We start from the raw sequence: 19,599 nt of genomic DNA on the forward strand, positions 1-19,599 counted from the left end.
AAAAGTCCAGATTTTCAAAAGTTGTGGCAAAGCTGTTACAAGGAACCAATTCTGGAAAACAGGTGGTTTAAAATTGAAGGGGATTTTAAAAATAGAAACAAAGTTGGGTGAGGTGAAAATATGGATTTTTAAAAGTGAAACACAAAAAAAGTCTAAAATAACAAGGTGGAGGGATTGAAAAGGTGTAAAACTGGTTTGATCTGTGTGAATCAGCAGCCCATTGTACACCATTTCCAGTTTTATATGCTTTTCCATTGACTTCAAAAAACAGCTTGCCAATTCCATTTGAGTCCAATTAGCTCTGCTGATCCTGGCCATTTACATTTCCCCTCCAGTACAAACATTAGTTCACCTGCTTGGTTTGGTGATGTTTGCACCTCATTGCAGTTTTCAGTAAAGGTGCAGTTTCTGGTTATTATTCAATTCGCTCCCCGCCTCTCCAAGGCGCTAACTTTTGTGAGGACCTCAATGGGTAACACTCGCCCTTTAGCATTTCACTTTACTGCCCATTCTTAATATGAGAATCTGGCTACTTGACCAAGGATGACAAGGCATCAAAGCCAAGCCTGATCCTGTGTCCTGCCTAGACTGACATGCAGGGTGTCATGGGGTAGTGACCATGGAGCTGGGAGATTGGCTGAATTTTCTCTTCTCAGACTAGGGGGTGCTGAGGCTAATTGTAGGCCTGCACAACTGCGGCTAAGGTCATCTGATTCAACACAATCCAGGACTTCAAATTGCCTGAAACAAACTCTGTCGAGAGTGCACTGCGATGGTATTGTTGCCTGGGCACTCTACCTGCATGATGTCGATGGCCATAGGCTGAGTCTGGACACTTTCAGCATTGCTGATAAGCCAGTGGACCACCTCTGCGCTGATGAAGCAATTGGGGTGCAGCCCCCTTTGTTCTGGGAGTAGCTGAATACCAGTACTGGGAGTGGAGAAAAAACAGAAACTATTAGATCCTCCATTTAATTCAGAATCTTTTAAAAATAATTTTAAAAAGACTCTAACTTTAGAGTCAAATTTGCACATTGTCTTATTAATTAACACATTCTTATTAACACATTGTCTTACTAATTGATCACACAAACAGCAAATCTTGAGGTCCGGCACGCTTCCAACACCAAAGCAATCCGACACTGTGCTGTACGTTTCATCAACACATGGAATAATTGTGTATTTAAAAGTGTCCTCTCTACCATCCTCAACCTGGTTCTAAATAAATTTGGAGTTTTGTGGACTCACTATTCAATACCCAATTTCTTTAAATCAAATTTTCTCCCCTTGGTCACTTAGAACTGAGCACGGAGCTGGAGAACAGTCAGTAGAGAGCTGAAAATGGTATGTCTGAGGCATCGATCACCTCATGCCAAACACAAGGAGCTGCTGAGATGCACTAGAGAGCTGAGGGCAAATATAGTTTCCATACCAATTTAAACCTCTTGCTATATAATTCCCTCCAATTTCCTTCTTAACCCCCCAGTTCTTTGTCCAAGTCTTTGGCTGTGTCCCCTAAGTCTATTTTTCTTTGACTTAATTTTTTTCCCCCAATCCCTCTGAAGTTCTTGGGACTTCAATGCTAAAGTTGTTGTATTATGGGCTACTTTGTTCTGTGGACCTGTACTAACCAGGAACTGAACTGTGTGTGTACTGGGCACAGTTAGTCGTGCTGGTTTCAAAGCACAGTAGTAATCCAGTGTTCTAGCCCAATGTATTACCTGGAGCACATCGACACAATGCAACTTCTAACGGTTAATGTTTCAAGATGATGTTTCATCAGTTCTGATGAAAGCTCATCTTAACCTGAAACGTTAACTCTATTTCTTTCTCCTCAGCTGTTGCCAGATCTGCTGAGTATTTCCAAGCATTTTCTGTTTTTAATTCAGATTTCCAGCATTCGCAGTTTTTTGCTTTTGCGCTATGCAACTTCTCACTGCTCTGTGAAAGCTGGCTGCTCCAGTGTCAGGCCACTGGCAGGTGATGCATTTTCACCAACAGCAGTGATCTGTGTTTGCGTTAGGAATGAGCCAGCACTGTGTGGCCCACATTTAATGGCCGACAAAATGAGAGGAAACCCTTCTCAACACACTCTGACAAATTCAGCAGTGCAGTGTTTACATGAAGGCATCTTTCAACTTGGCTAGCTCTCCTCCACAATTACCTCTCATGGGTCTTAACTAATTCACCCTTGTTCTCATCAAGAAAGGTCAGTGAAACTTATGCATTCATCCACAATAACCGTACAACTGAATTACCACACCTGACAGGGTTACATTTGTTACTATAAACTTTTAGTAAATAAATGTAATAAAATTTAATAGACAATGTTATTGAAAGGAAGTCACAGCTCTCAGGTGTACAAGTGCAGACACTCCCGCACATACATGCAGGGCAAAGCTGGCTAACTTAAACACTCACGTGGGGTGCTTCATTGTTTCTAGTATTTCTGCTAGTGATGAGGAGGAAGTCAGTGAATTTGCAATTCCAGAGGACAGCTGGTTGCTGCAATGTAACAAAACACACTAAATATTGTAGATATGCTTCAACTTGTGAACAAATATAGCTGGACATGTTAATTCACATGAACTAGTTCCATTGTACAATATTATGTCATCAAAAAAAGTCTGCACTGTTGTTTATAATCCACAATCTCCTCCAATTCCATCTACCTCATCTCAGTCTTTCAGCATATCTTTCGATTCCCTTTTCTTTCATGTACTCATTTAGTTTCCTTCTGAAAGCATCCAAGCCATTTGCCTCAACTACTTCCTGCGGTAATGGGTTCCATATCTGAACCACTCTCGGACTGAAAAAATTTCTCCTTACTTCCCTATTGGATTTATTAGTTACTATCTTGCATTTATGATCTACTGAGGGTCATCATCAACCTGAAACGTTAACTCTGTTTCTCTCTCCACAGATGTCGCTTGACCTGCTGGGTTTTTCCAGCATTTTCTGTTTTTATTTACTGAAGACCTTTTTCTCCCTTTGTAACTGTCTGCAGGCTGTGCATCACAGCCTTGCCCATCCGCCTAAAACAGGTGTATGTTGGAGTGGGCAGGGAGGTAAGGTAACAGCCTTTTCATTTTCTTTAGTGATGAATGTTCATCCTGGTAAATGAACCACTCTCCATTTCAGGCAGCCAGTGTTGGCAGTAAGCACTCCAAGGGCAGGTACAACAGAATCAAATGTTTCATAAAACAACCTGTTTGGTCCCAACAATATGCTTCAGCCCCAGCATCAGAAAGCACCTCCTGCTAGACTTGCATCATGTTTTTCCATTTCCCACACTAGCTATCTTATTGAGATGAACAATCTAAATCTTTACTGCAACAATTAGGCCGTTTAAAAAAATAATAATTTTGGTAATTTTTTCATATGTCCATATAATGTTGCTAATACTATGGCTATGCTACACTTTAATAATGTACAGCAGATAAGTGCAGAATGTTAACACAGTCAGTCCTCCTCTTCAAGAACTTTATCTATACTGGGTATAGCACTTGCAGGGCACGAACAATGCAACTGTTTAAACGGTTTCCTTACTCAGCATTATAACTTCCTATTTGACCTTAAAGCTGAACAGTCACCATGCAGTAGCTTTCCAAGGCTCCTGAGACAGCACCTTCCAAACTCACGGCCTCTACCATCTCAAAGGTCAAGGGTAGCAGATGCATGGGAACACCACCACCTGCAAGTTCCCCTCCAAGCCACTCACCATCCTGACTTGGAAATATATCGCTCTTCCTTCACTGTTGCTGGGTCAAAATCATGGAACTCCCTTCCTAACAGCACTGTGGGTGTACCTACACTACATGGATTGCAGTGGTTCAAGAAGGCAGCTGACCACCACCTTCTCAAGGGGGAATTGGGGATGGGGCAATAAATGCTGGCATAGCCAGCGATGCCCACATCCCATAAAAGAATAAATAAAAATTCAGTTTATTTCATGACGATGACAACTGTCACCCTAAACACTAATTTTACTAAAACCAAAGAGTTTCTGCAGTGTGAAAGGGGCTAAATTGAAGATTACTTACGTCCCTCCAAAATAAATCCAGCCTGAGCTAACGTATCATTTCAAACAACACTGTAAAGATAGAGATGGATAAAAAAACCTTTGTTGTACTGCGCTATCCCTCAGTAAATCAGTTTGTACGTTCTTGTGTTGGCCACCATTGCAGCAGGATGGGAATTAGAACCAGAATCGTATTCATTAGACTCAGATTACTAGGCCATTGAGGCACTCTGCCCTTCAAAAGAATACAGGAAACTACCTCCCCCCGCCCTCTCCACACTCATTGTCTGGTTTAGATCATTTGTCATGGATTAGGTCAAATTTCATTCAGTATTACTTTTTGTTAAGAAAGCCAAGAGAAAGCACGAAGCTCATTATGAAGAGAACCGTCAAAGTTAGGAGTGAAAATATGGAGGAGGAGGAAAGATTATGTAAAGTAGCAGAGATTAGGTGATACAAGTTCAAGGTTTAAAAGCCTTTGTATTACCAAAGAAATTTATATACAATCCTAAACTGGTTCAAACACATGTAACAGGGAACTTCCCCACACAAACGCAGTTAATTCCCAATCTTTCTACAGACCACTTTTAAGTACAAGCTTCTTCACTTCAGTTCACCAAGGTTGTTGACTTCACATAATGAGTTTACTCAAATGAGAGGGGCACTCACTGAGAACAGTGTTCACACAATATCACAAGCTCAACACAGCATGGCTGCCACATGAAAAATGCAACACTGGGCCAAATCTTCCCATTAGATCAGAACCCCTGTTTCCGACCCTGATCAGACAAAAGACTATCCACCTATTTCCTCTAATTTGCTTGGCCAACCTTCTGATGGAGGATCCTACAAAACTCACTCAGCGCAGAAACCTTGGAGGGAGCAGCATAGAGAATCTGCAAAGAAACCAAGGCCCTTTTCACTGCACTAGCTGCCATACTCTGTAAGAGTTTAAATGTCTCGAAGCTTCTCAGTGTGTTTGAGAATGAGTGTGTGGGTGAATGTGTAGGTGTGGGTGAGTTAAGTGTATAAGGGCGTAGGGTGGCAGCTGGGTAGGGTTGAGAGATCAGGTCATGTCAGGGCATCAGGGGGGAGTTGACTGGTGGGGGCTGGTCAGGGCCGGGGCGGGGGGGGAGACTGAGAGTCAGGGGGAGGGAGTTGCGTGGTGGGTAGTAGTCAGGTTGGATCATTAGTGGTGGGAGGTGGTCACTTGTGATAGTTAGCCTGGAGTTAGACTAGGATTTTTCTGTCTAACATTAAGTAAGTCAGGTAACATTCAAGTAAGTAAGTCAGGACTGTCTGAAGTGTCCGACTCTAACTCAGATTTGAAGACATTTTCGGAGGCTCCTGGGGAGCAGGGAAATTGCCCGGTGGAAGTTCAAATTCCTGGGCAATTCCCACAGAGTCAGTGCACTGGGACTTCCGAGGAGTCCCTTAATGCATAATGTTGGGTATATTGGGTCTTCAACGACCTGGAGACCTGGGCCATTATAAATTAATAATCTATAAATTCTAATGCAGACACCATTCCCACTACATAGCATAAGTCACATCAGGAAAAAGAAATATCAGAAAACACTGAAAATTTTGCATAAAGAGTATTATTTACTGATGCTGCACACCTCAATCAATGTTGCTACGTTTGTGACAACCTTACCTGCCCTCTAATGTGGCAGGGGCAGGAGGCTGGTCCCCTGTACCCTGAGTGATACCCATGGCAGAGGTCTGAGCATTTCCCGATGTACTGGATTTGTCTCCAGTTGGAGCAGTGGTTCCTGAAGCTGGGCTGTAATCTGAATAGTCAGTGCCAGTTGACGCCTGGTCTCCTTGGACCTGTGTGTTTGATATAAAATATATAAATACAAATATACAGAATTTTTGTACAATTTAAATTAAAACATGGCACTGGAGCACCCCAACTACAGAAAAAGTGTAACGGCACTGAAAGCATGGCTTGAGAAGGAGTTACTTAACTAAAATCAGTACTTCCATTCTGGGCAATGCAGAAGCAGCATACACCAAACAGAATTTACCCCTGTTCAGAAACAGGCGCTGAATCAGGATGAAACATCATTGTGAGTAAGAGCTGCCACTTTGTCTACAAGTCTACACAAGGCGGGTTAAAAAGCTGTTTGGCAGAGTTCACAGTCAGAAGCTGAATTGGTTGCAATTTTATTACAAATTTCTGGAAGGTAAAGTTCTTTGTAAGGAGTTCCTTCAAAAAGGTTACTTTTTAATATACTAGTAAAAGGAAAGTTGAAAAATTCTTGGGTTAGACTTCACAGCCTAATCCTGGTCAACTCTATAACCTCTTAGCCCAACGACTTTGCTCTACAAGACATCAGTTTCATTTCAGGGACAAAAGGCATAAGTTTGGTGCTTCAAATAGAATCTCATCTGAGCAGTCATTGAGTACAGGGATAAGGCTGCTTCTCAAAGCACATTCACATGAAGGCTTTCAGTCAAGAGGGAGGATTACGGACAGAATCTTATCACTCCTGTCCCTGCCACAAGGGAGGGACTAGTTTTGGCCATGGAGCCCGACTCTCTGGACAACACCACCGCCCCCCCCCCCACAGTTGTAGCTCTTTACTGGAGTATACAGAATGACATCCCCCCTCTGGGTTCCCCCAGCCAATTTAAGAGGTGTGTTGGTGGGATGGTCAAAGGAAGGATTTCTGTTTAAAGGGACCAGGGCAGATTTCAGCAAAGTTCACTAGCACTTTGGATTTTTCAGGCTGCAGCAGCCACAGGAATGGAGAAGAAACCTGGGAAGACTGCTCCCCTCCCATGGGTCTCTCATTCGTACCAGAAGTTCTGCTCTGGGTGAGCTCTCCCAAGGAAGAGAAAGAGGACAGCCTCTCCAATCAAGTGATATCACCTTTTCAACCATTACCAATGTGTTCCACTGTCCAGGAGGTAGCAACCTGCTGTGAGTGACCAAGTTTCCTGAGGCACCGATGCTCAGACATGTTAAGAGAGCTGATCCTAAATAAGAACATAAGCAGTAGGAGCAGGAATAGGCCATTTGGCCATTGAGCATGCTCCCCATTCAATAAGATCATGTTCTGATTGCGGTTTTAATTCCACTTTCCTGCCTCTCCCCCATAAGCCTTAACTCCCTTGTTGATCAAGAATCTGTCTAACGCATCCTTGAATACATTCAATGATCCAGCTTTCACTGCCCTCCAGAATTGAGAATTTCAAAGAATAACGACTGCCTTAGAGAAGAAATTCCTCCTCATCTCTGTCCCCATATTCTGAAACTATGCCCCCTTCACTGTCACTGGGTCAAAATCCTGGAACTCACTCCCTAACAGCACTGTGGGTGTACCTACATCAGATGGACTGCAGCTGCTCAAGAAGGCAGCTCACCACCACCTTCTCAAGGGCAATTAGGGATAGGCAATATATACTGGCCTAGCCAGCGATGCCCATGAATGAATAAAAAAATTGTAGATTCCCCCATGTGGGCAAACATCTACTCTGTCAAGCCCCTCAGAATCTTATATGTTTCAATAAGGTCACCTCTCATTCTTTTAAACTCCAATGAGTATAAGCCCAACCTGTCCAACCTTTCTTGATAAGACAATCCTGCCATCCCAGGAATCAACCTAATGAACCTTCTGAACTGCATTCAATGCAAGCGTATACCTCCTTAAGAAAGAAGATTAACACCAAACACAGTACTCCGGGTGCAGTCTCACCAATGATCTGCACAGTGGCATAACACTTGCCTACTTTTATTCTCCACTTCCCTTGCAATAAGGGTGAACATTCCATTTGCCCTCCTAATTAATTGCTGTACCTGCATTGTCATGAAGCTATTAATGCGTATAATATTTTGGAAAATATTTTTCTTTTAAAATAGAGGTTTCGTCTATGGGTGTGTCTTAATTGGATTAAAGCCAGCTAGTCTGGGTGCATTTGTGGGTACTAGTTTTGATATGGAAGAGAGACAGCGTGCATTAACATTTTTTGAATAGAGCTTTCAAGAAGTGGGGTGAAAACTTGACGCCTATTTAGCAGATACCAAGCCATATGTTTATATTATTAATAAAACTGGTACTATGAAAGGGGTTTCATTGTTAAAAGGCGAAGTTCAAAGAGGCTGGTGAGAAAATGAGAATTTGAATTCACTCAGTGGTGGTAGGTATAACTTAAGCAGTTTTCAGGTGTGCAGGGCAGAGGCAATGTAAGATCAAAATGCAGCTACAAGCCTCCAATTGGCACCACAGTGAAAAGAACCTCATTTTTTAATCCGTAAGGTGAAAATGCTTTGCCTGGTGTTTGGTTAAGTCTATGGGTTGCTGTTGCCTTAATGGAGATTAGTTTGGGAATTTGTTAAAAGTTATGATAGTAGTAATTTGAAGGCATGTGTATATATTTTAACCTGTGTAAATTAATAAAATGTTTCAATTAGTTTAATGTAAAGCCTCGCGAACTGGTGGTCTGATTCCTGAATTTAGAGTTGCATCTCAAACATAACACTTAAAATTATAGGTTATGACAGTTGTTTAAAGTTTCCCTCTGGGAATTTTAAATAACTCCACTTTACCAACTGCATCAGTCATAACAACATGCTAACTTCTTGTGATTCATGTACAATGACACCCATATCCCTCTGTACTACCGATATCTCTCAGTCTCTCTCTCTATTTAAATAATATTCTGCTTTTCTACCCTTTCTGCCAAAGTGGACAACCTCACAGTTTCCCACATTATACTCTATCTTGCAAATTTTTGTCCACTCACTTAACCTATCTATAATATCCCTTAGCAGACTCTTGGGGCCGAATTTTTGCCTGGGTTTGGAGGCATGTTTCAGTGCTCGAATGGCCACACTTAGGTTTTTCTTTGAGGAAATCAAGTTTCTCTCCTCGTTTCTGACCTCCCGCCATTTTCTTCTGGCCTTCTTTTAGCAGGTTGGGAAACCTAGTGTGCAAAATACACACCCGGCTCGGTCCCACTCCACTCCCCCACCACCCGCTGAGATCGGGTTCCGGTAGAGATGTACTACTGACAGGCTTCTTTAGTTGAACACAAACTTTATTTACAGAGCTGCTGGATTGGCTGCAGGCCTCTAGCAAGGCTACAATACACTCTCCAGACTAGGAAAACTCTGCCCCTTATAAGCTTCCCTGCACTTGGCGTTGGTTGGCTTTTCTGACCATGTGACCCTTAATCAGCAAGGCTGATCCTTGTTTTACATTCCTTATTTACACAAATTACTTTATACAGGTGAATGGAAAACAATATCAAAAATCTTAGAAATAATCACACTGGCACTTTGTCATGAATTCAGGTTATATACTTATACACATAGGTCCAGTAATTACAAATCAAGGCATTGAGGGGGTTTTCTGTTCCGGGAAGAGAGGCATAATTCTACAGCCTGAGGCTCTCCTACAGGATGGACACTAACAGGAACAGCGAGAAAGGGTACCTCTTTTGGCACAGGCAGTTTATTATTATTTGATTCAATGGAGACACCAGTTTTGTCTATAACAGGTTGATCAGGTACTTTGGTGCTTACGGGTTCGATAACATTCCTTGGTGGCAACACTGACTGTGGAAGAATCTCCCTGCTCCTCAGCTGATCCATGTGTTTACGAACGATCCAGCCTTCCACGTCTACTTGGTATGAAAGGGGTCCAGTCTCACAGACAATAATTCCTGGGATCCAACTTGGACCACTACCTAAATTTCTCACATATACGGCTTCATCTAACATAAATCTCCGGGCTCTGCTATGCAAATCATGGCTTCTTTTATGCTTCCTGTTAGCCAATCCTCTACCTATGCTAATATATTACACCCAACACTATGAGCTCTTATCTTGTGTAGTAAACTTTTATGTGGGTCCTCTCTGCTTTTTGACCCTGTTTCTAACCTCCTTCCAGTTGTATCTCCGTGCCCATTCCTTACAGGGGCATGTGGCTGTGGAGAAGGCAACTGGTGCTACTGCTGGTGTTGCTCCAGCTACAGCTATGTGAAGTGGAAAGCCCCCTGTCCTAGACCCTCAGCAGAGGTGGATGGTGACCTCAGCAACTGTGCCGAGTTGCTGACAGCTTGAGAAACAGGTTCCCTGGCTGGAAATCCAGGGTTCAGAACTAAAGCACCTCAAAACTGACTTAACAACTACTTCATTACGTAACCAACAAATCCAGAGGGAATCCCCGCTTGCCTTTAATCCCGCCATGGGGAAAGCCGGAAGAGGTCAGGATCTTATTGGGATCCCTATCCAACAACAAATTCTGGGACTTTCCCACCCCACTCGCCACCAAACCCGCCTCCAACGGCCTAGAGGAATTCTGCCCAACTCTGTCCAGCTGTAGCTGGAGCTCATTCAAGGCTGCCCATAGCCATCTTTATTGGGAGAGGGGAAGTCTGGCAGACACAGACCATCGGGCCCGTCAGCCTCGTGATTAATGCAGTTTTGAAATGGCTGAGGTGGATATTCTGGGGGAACTAGAAGGCGGCGGCAATAAACAACTGTAGGAAAACAAGGACAAAACAAAATCAGGAAGCATTATAAAAAGTGTGCGTCACGCAGATTAATCTTGAAGGGCAGCACCATACTTCTGTCTGGAGGTAAAATAACTCTAATTGACCATTCTAAAGCTGCTAGGGTAAAATATTGCAAGAATACCATGGCTTTAATCAGTGATGCAAACATATATGAGCCTAATATAGATTCAGTAACAACTTCCAAAAGGGGCTTAGATAAATATTTGACAGGGGAAAAATTTGCTGGACTATAGGGAAAGAGTGATGGGGAATGGGATTAATTGGACAGCTCTTCCAAACAGCTGGCACAGGAACATTGGGTCAAATGGCCCCCTTCTGTGATGTATGGTTCTATGATTAAAATAACCTAATACCAGAAGTTTAAGAAAACTATCCCCAATCGTTCAGTGAGCAAGAACACCAAGTGGTACAAAATGGAGGGTCCAGATTCAACCTTGAGCCTGTGCTGAGTGCTTCTGGCTAGGGAGGGGTGAAAATAAATCAAGGAAGGTTACCGCCCAAAATCGCCACTGCTCGGAGTGGGTACACAAGGACAGGATGGGGGTTGTCTGCGATGAGCAGTATACCTCTCCTGACTGGAGCTTTATGAGAGAGGAAGTGAACATCTTCAAAAAGAACGGAGGAAATCCGACCGGGAAAACAAATGCAAGGAATTTATACAATGTACATTTGGCCAGAAGGTAGAAAATAACCAAATCAACACCCCCAGCAAAACCTTTAGAAAGTAATAAAAGGGTCATGGAGAAAATTTCATACGAGAAATATATTTACTGAGAAAATTATCTGGGGTATTTTCTGGCCATTATTCGGGGTTTGTCATTTCATCCGCCCTCAGCACTACAAAAACAAACCTGTTCGGATGGCTCAGGACCACTGTCACTATGTTTGCATTATTAAATACACCTCTTCACACTACAGACTAGGAAGCGAGTTGTGGTTAGTTCTAGTCGGCTGCAGTTATGGGTGGGACATGAGGCAGTTTGTCGAACTTCCAACCTTCTCTTTGAAGCTTCCCAACAATTTTCCCCTTAAATTCATATTCTCCACCTCCTGCCTGCATTGATCCACTAAGGAGTGCAATACCGAGTCTGGAGAGGATGCCCTGCTGGAAGAAACTGTGTTCATCATAATCCCTGTGACACATGGAGCAGGAAATGGAAACTGGGTGCTAAGCAGTGACAATATTCCATTCATTACACTAACTTCAGAGTAAATAAATCATGAAAACAAAACTAGAGATTTCATTCCAGCTATCCACAGACTTCTGGGTAGTGCTACTGAGTAGAGCTGGAAGTTATTTGCACCTTGGGGGATTTGTTAGTTCCACTTTTGTTGCAGTTCTGAGCAGAGTCACCAAGAACAGGAAAGTTTGGGTCTGATTCCTGATTTGAGTGGAGTTGACTGTGGGTCCACAACAAATGGGCAAAGAAACAGCAACTCCTCCCACCGATCCCTATGGGAGAGAGTCTGAGAACGTCAGTGAGGTCAACTCTGACTAAACAGCCTGGTAACTATCTAGATTAGGATCACACAGGAAGGATCACATGAATGGAGTGCTGAAAGGTGACCAGGAACTGCACCCCACAGAGAGACAATGCCTTAGCAGGAGAACATAAGAAGAATAAAAATGACAAAACAAATCTCAACAGGAAAGTTTTGAAGAGACAATTGCCTTCCCCAAGTCCCTGGTCTATCAGCTACAGGTTAGCATTGATTTAGCAGGGAACAATAGGATGCACGGAAGAGAGATTTTAAACACGAACACAAACTGACCAGAGGTTGATAGGTCCCTGCTGCACAGGGGCTTCGCACAAACTCCAGAAAGAAGACCCCATCCTGGGAGCAGAGATGTCAAGAGTTGTAAAAAGCAGAGTTCACCACACAGAACACCAGAGTAATCACAGTAACATAAAGACAGCAGATGTGCAACATACTGCACCTAGGACGCCAGAGGAACATCAATATTAGGCACAGTAAATGCAGAGATTAAAAGGCCCTGGGAAACTGGGAACCTGCAGTATTCAGGGTTGGAATGAATGAAGGAAAATTTTTAAAAAACACAAGCTTATAAAAAATATGATCCTATTTCAACTGCAATGAGATTTTTATTTAGTAACTCGTGTTTGGAGCCTGTTTAAACACCGTTGCCCTCCTGATAAATGGCTACTTAGTCTATGGGCAATGGGCAATTTAGTCTATACATAACAATAACTTGCGTTTATCTGGAATTTTTAATGAGGTAAAATGTCCCAAACTGCTTCACAGGAGCGGAATCAGACACAATTCAACACTTTCAGTAAAGGGAGAAAGCAGGTTGAAGGGATTCTTCTTGCTCCTTTTGAATTTTCAGACACTGACCTTTGCAACAAAACAAAAACCGTGTCCCTGTGGAGAGAAACAGGTTTAACAGAGAATGATGTTATGATCCTTTTGTCCTTTTATTTATATCGTTCGCTGGTTTTCATTTCAATAATATTTTCTATTCTTCTGCTCCATGTTTATTTTTTCTCTTTCCTCTGCCATTTACTCATCTCGCCTCCCTTCATCAGGTCCTTGCTTTCTTGTCCCCCACACCAATCTCTCTCTCATATGTTCTCCATCTTCCCTTCCCCAACACCTCCCCTCCCCCAAATATCTTATAAAAAGAAAGGCTTGCATTTATGTAGCGCTTTCTTGACACCGGCCATCACAAAATGCTTTACAGCCAATGATGTACTTCTGAAGCGTAGTTACTGTTATCATGCAGGAAATGCAGCAGCTAATTTGCTCACAGCAAGTTCCCACACACAGCAATGTGAAAATGACCAGATAATCTATTTATGTCACATTGATTGAGGGATAAATATTGCTCAGGACAAGGTGAATAACTGCCTCGCTCTTCTTCAAAATAGCAGCATGGGATCTTTTACATCCACCCAGGCAGACAGCTTGGGCCACAGTTTAATGTCTCAGCCAAAAGGCAGCACCTCTGACAGTGAGGCACTCTAGTAAGGGGAGAAAGAATGCAGAAAGGCTGCAGCACAGAGGGATTTGGGAGTCCTTGTATGTTAGCTTTTTGTGATTCATGCACAAGTTCAACAGGTAATAGGGAAGGCAAATGGAATATTGGCATTTATTTCAAAGGGAATGGAGTATAAAAATAGGGAAGTCTTGCTAAAGCTACACAAGGCACTAGTTAGACCACACCTAGAATACTGTGAACAATTTTGGTCCTCTCATCTAAGGAAAGATATACTGGCATTGGAGGCAGTCCAGAGAAGGTTCACTAGGTTGATCCCGGATATGGAGGACTTTTCTTATGAGGAGAGGGTGAGTAGGTTGGGTCTGTACTCATTGGAGTTTAGGAGAATGAGAGGCAACCTTTTTGAAACATATAAGATTCTTCGGGGACTTGACAGGGTAGAGGCTGAAAGGTTGTTTCCCCTTGTAGGAGAGTCTAGGACCAGAGGGCATAATCTCAGAGTAAAGGGGCACCCATTTAAAACAGAGATGAGGAGGAATTTCTTCTCTCATAGAGTAGTCAATCTGTGGAATTCTTTATCGCAGAGGGCTGTAGAGACTGGGTCGTTAAGTATATTCAGGGTTGAGATAGACAGATTTTTAATCAGTAAGGGTTATGGGGACAAAGCAGGAAAGTGGAGTTGAGGATTATCAGACCAGCCATGATCTCATTGATTGGCGGAGCAGAGTTGATGGGCCAAATGGCCTACTTCTGCTCCTATGTCTTATGGTCTTATAGTAGTACTGCACTGGATTGTCAGCCTTGACTGTTGTATTGAAGCCCTGAAATTGGACTTGAACCCAGAACCTCATGATTCAGAGGCAAGTGGCTGACACACAATTACTTTCCCCATTCAACCTCTCTTCTCCCCTCTTCAGAAAACAAAATACGAACAAGGAGCAGGAGTAGGCCATTCAGCCCCTCAAGCCTGCTCTGCCATTTAATAGGATCATGGCTGATTTGGTAGTAACCTAAAATTTGCATCCCACATATCCCTGATAACCTATCAGTCCCTTGCTTAGCAAGAATCTATCCACCTCTGCCTTTAAAATATTCAGACTCTGCTCCCAGCGCCTTTTCAGGAAGAGAGTTCCAATTACTCTCAACCCTCTGAGTGAAAAGATTTTGCCTCATCTCTGTTTTAAACAGGCAACCCCTTATTTTTAAACAGTGACCCTTAGTTCTCGATTCTCCCACAAGAGAAAACATCCTCTCCACATCCACCCTGTCAAGACCCCTCAGGATCTTAAAGGTTTCAATTAAGTTACCTCTTACTCTTCTAAACTCCAGCAGATACAAGCCTAGTCTGTCCAACCTTTCCTCGTAAGGCAGCCCTCTCATCCCAGGTATTAGTCTGGTAAACCTTCTATGAACTGCTTCCAACGCATTTATATCCTTCCTTAAATAAGGTGATCAATACTGTACACAGTACTCCAGATGTGCTCTCACCAGTGCCCTGTACAACTGAAAGCATAACATCCCTACTCTTGTGTTCAATTCCCCTCACAATAAATTATAACATTCTATTAGCTTTTCTAATAACCTGCTGTACCTGCATAGTAACCTTTTGTAATTCATGCACTAGGACACCCAGATCCCCTGCAGTCTCTCACCATTAAGATAATATGCCTCTCTTTTATTCTTCCTGCCAAAATGGACAATTTCACATTTTCCCACATTACACTCCTTTGGCATTTCTCACAGTCAGCACTCAAAATTATTGCTTGTAAAATTGTACAGAAAATTCAGCTCAGTGAATAATAACAGACAAAAGGGAGCCAGGTACAAAAATCCACTGTGGCCCCAGTTACCAACACAATGTTGAGAATTGCCACTACATCGATTAAAACATTTTGTCCAAGGATCCTGCCAATGGCGGAGCTGATAAATGCTGCTTCCAGAGTAGAAATAAGTCAAAGAAGATGACAACTGTGACAAGTTAGCCAAACTCAGACAAGATGGTGTTACAACTGGCTCCAGAAACCCCAGGGAAAGAGGAGGAAAACAGTCAGCCAGAGCTCACACACCAGCTGATTATCCAGCACCCGCCCATGAGAGTACCCAGTGTCAGCCGCAGCAGTAGCATTTTCCAACTCGGAGCCAGAAAGTTGTCTGTTCAAACCCTGCCACAGAGACTCGAGCACAAAATCTAGGCTGGCGCTCTGAGGGAGTGCTGCACTTCCACAGCTGCCATCTTCCCCAAAGAAGTGTTAAACCAAAGTCTAATCTGCTCTACGGATGTAGATGATACCGCACGACGATCCAAAGAAGAGCAGGGACGTTCTCCCAGGGTCGTGGCCAATATTTATTTCTCATTCTACATCATCAAGGTCAAATCATTTCTCTTATTTGTTGTTTGTGGGATCTTGCTGTGTGCAGATTGGATACAAAAGTGTCTCTACTTCAAAGAAGTAATTCATTAGCTGTAAAATCCTAAGTGTATATAAATGCAGGTTAGCTCCTTATTTACATATGTGGACTTCGGTTGAGGCCAAACAGTATGGTACTGCGAGGCACCCAGAATCAAAAACCCTGAAGATGCTCACCACCCCAACTCATACACGAAGAGCCTCTTGGATGATACACTGAAGGTGTTGCCAGGGCCCATGGAACTGTATTCCAGCAAAAGTCCACGATCTTCAGAACAGAAAGTGACTTAAGGGGGAAAGGAAAGACTTGGGATGCCAGTCTGATAAAACCTTGGATCAATAATTCCTCACAACACTACTTAAAAACAATGATTGCCATTAATAGGAATAAAACGCGTCACTCAACACACAACAGGGCTGGAGGCAATGGGGCATAGACAAGAGGCCAGGGTTTGAGGGACAGAGAGCTCCTGGAGGGTTGTAGGGCTGGAGTAAGTTACAGAAATAGAGCAGGGTGGGGCCATGATGGGTCTGAAGTCCACAATGAGAATGAAGCCTACGTAGGAGGAAATTACGATTCATCCAGGACTGGATATTGGAGAGGCAAGCTGACAACACAGGCAGTAGGCAGGAGGGATAGTGCTGGGGTAGAGCTGGGAGTTGGCAGCACACATGTGGAACCTGACATCATGCTTTCGATTGATATCACTGTGGGGCAGCACGCGCATGATTAATAGAGAGCAGCCATGGAGAGAAGCTTGGGGAAGTGCAGAGGTGACTGTCTCAGGAAAGGGAGAAGCCATTTGAGAAGATTCTATTGTCATGTCTAGACAGGTAAGAATGGAACCAGGGGAGGGAAATCTCATTCGACTAGACAAACATTCCAGCAGCTTCTTCCTAACTACCTGCATGTTTTTTCCTTCAACTGGGGCAGCAAGGTCTCTTCGAGCATAGATTTTTTTCATGGTTCCTTTCCCCACTCCAGAATTTAAAGTCCCACTTAGACACTCCCTGTAATGGGAAGTTCCTCTTTAACAAAGCAATATTTAGAGGGCTGGGAGAGCTGGAGAAACTCACTATTAGTCAGAAATGAGGCTAACGTCACTATTGAAAGACACTGTATAGACAAGAACGATATTCAGAATTATTGTCTCTTTTTTCCAACCTTGCAACAGTGACGATAACTTCAGAAGTATTTTGTTAGATGTAAAGTGCTTTGAGGTGTCACAAAGTCATGAAAGGTACTATCCAAATGCAATTTGTTCGTTACATCTGGGCCACATTCCAGAAGATGCAACACCGACAGCAAGCCTGGTAGACTCCCAGTTCTACTGGTGCATTGGTTTTGCAAATAGCCATTTCGTCAGATGATAGTGTCTATGGAGAAGTCTGTATAAAGAGTCCTGTTCCTTCAGTGGAGAAAGGACAGAGCATTGCCAGCTGGTAAACACCCATTGTGCAGTTACTTATGGGTGCTGCCTTTTTAAAATTACACTTAGATTTGCAAAACACACACACCAATTAGCCACAATAAATCATAACCAGTCCAGATAATGTCTTGCTGTCAATGAAGGGAGCTCACCTCTCCATTCTTTAGATCAGGTGGTTAAAAGCCTGTGGCAGAGAATCTAAAATAACGTACACAGCAGAAACAGTGAATTATAAATTCACAATTAAAGCGTGGTTAATTGTGCTGTGACAGTAATGAATCCCTTTGATATACTGGGTGCAGCGTGGGTTTCATACATAATTAACACCGACCGAGTCTGCAATCAGTTCATGTTGAGTCTGCTAGAAAAGCTCATAAATAAAACAGCTGGACCAGTAACGTTGCCAATCAAGAGTCATAAATGGGAGGGAAGAGTTTACATCCAAAATCGGCCTCTAATTATTCAGACGCTTTTAACTTAAGGCATCTTTCTTGACACTTCTTGCATCAAGAGTGATAAAAGAATATTCTAGAACAGCAGCACATTACTCTATCATAATGTAACTTTGGAGTAATTCGGCACACTTCCAAAAGATGGAGTGGAGAAAACAGCAACAATCACCAAGGTCCACGTACACATACTTGTATTTATTGCAGCTCCTGCTGATGCATCACTGAAGAGTGACTCACTCCAACCCCCGTAGCAACAATCATCTGTATACTGCTTCTGAGTCAATATCTTTAAAATGATAAAGGGATTCAAAAGGCTAGACATAAATAAACTGTAGTAATATCTCAAACAAGGGGCACAAGCTTTAAATTAGCATAGGGTCATTCAGGAGTAAAATCAGAAGCAATTTTTCCACAATGGTTACTGAAAATCTGGAATTGTGCCTGGGGTGACAATTGAAGCTTTTAAGATTGAGGTGGGTAGATCTTTATTAGGTAGGAGTATCAGGGGATATGGAACAAAGGCAAGGAACTGGAGTTAAGGGTGCAGATGAGCCATGATCTAATTTAATGGTCAAATAAGGCTCGGTGGGGATGAATGGCTGACTCTTGCTCCTTCCTTTGTTCCCTTTATTGCTGTGCATGCACCTGGCACTACATAGTGACTTTATTGCTGTGCATGCACCTGGCACTACATAGTGACTTTATTGCTGTGCATGCACCTGGCACTACATAGTGACTTTGATTCCGTTAAACCCCATGAAGAGAACTGGTCGAAGCTAAGTGCATTTTATTAAAAAAAATTAAAACTTGGTAGATTCCAAAGAACAGAACTTCACCCGGAGCTGGTTTCCTTGATATGTTCGAATGGAGGCTTGAGCATATTGCACTGATTTTGAGTTTGGCAGCTATTGCTCCACAATGTACTTCAGTAAAATCTTTATCATCTGGCATAAGCGGAGAATGGGTGGTGCCAGTTAATCAAAAATGCCGGTTAAGGGAAAGTTCCATTTACTGTGATTTACACTGCTGCCCGTGTCCTATCTGGCACAAAATCCTGCTCACTCATCATCCCTGCGCTCATTAACCTACACTGCCTCCTGGTCAAGCAACATCTTCATTTTAAAATTCTCAACTTTGTTTACAAATCCCTCCATGGCCTTGCCCCTCTCCATCTCTGTAATCTCCTCCAGCCCCACAACCCTCCAAGATATCTGTGCTCCTCTAATTCGCCCCTCTTGAGAATCCCTGATTTTAATCACTCCACCAACGGTGACCCTGCTTTCAGCTGCCTAGGCCCTAAGCTCTGGAGTTCCCTTCCTAAACCTCTCTGCCTCATTTCCTCCTTTAAGACACTCATAAGCCTCATTGACCAAGTTTTATGTTATCTGATATATTATCTCCTTGGGTAGAATCTTCGGCTCGGCGAGCAGGGGCGGGGCCCCTCGCTGAGGCGTAAGATGATGCGGGGTGATGTTGGGCGTGCGTCCCAATGTCACCGCGCGTCATTCAGATTTTCAGTTCAGCGGGCGCACAGCCAAATCGGCTGCGTGCCCATCAAACTGTCAAAGGCCTATTAAGGCCATTTAAGAATGAAGTCATGGTTGGCGGGCAGGCAAAGAGCCCAGGCAGCCTTCACATTTATCATGGAACCTCATCCACAGGTGGGATGAGGTTTCATGAACGTGTTTAAAGTGTTGGAAAATTTTTTAACATTAATGGACATGTCCCAACTCATGTGGCAGTTTCACATGAGGGGGCATGTCCTTAAATTTTTTTTCTCACTTTATTCAATGTT

The 19,599-nt window shown here is 43.0% G+C and overlaps 1 protein-coding gene across 4 annotated transcripts in view; it reads right to left on the reverse strand.

The window, feature by feature from the left end:
• depdc5 (DEP domain containing 5, GATOR1 subcomplex subunit) overlaps nucleotides 1-19,599 on the reverse strand; it is a 181,595-nt gene that overhangs the window by 45,600 nt on the left and 116,396 nt on the right. For all 4 annotated transcript variants that reach the window (XM_078553861.1, XM_078553863.1, XM_078553860.1 and 1 more), the window contains exons 32-34: nucleotides 5,679-5,854; nucleotides 2,422-2,505; nucleotides 799-931 (exon numbers count right to left, since the gene is read on the reverse strand). In XM_078553861.1, the coding sequence (XP_078409987.1) occupies nucleotides 799-931; nucleotides 2,422-2,505; nucleotides 5,679-5,854 (393 nt within the window). The remainder of the gene's footprint in view (nucleotides 1-798; nucleotides 932-2,421; nucleotides 2,506-5,678; nucleotides 5,855-19,599) is intronic.

This window comes from Cetorhinus maximus, chromosome 12 (assembly GCF_964194155.1).
Source record: "Cetorhinus maximus chromosome 12, sCetMax3.hap1.1, whole genome shotgun sequence".
In the NCBI taxonomy this organism is placed as follows: domain Eukaryota; kingdom Metazoa; phylum Chordata; class Chondrichthyes; order Lamniformes; family Cetorhinidae; genus Cetorhinus; species Cetorhinus maximus.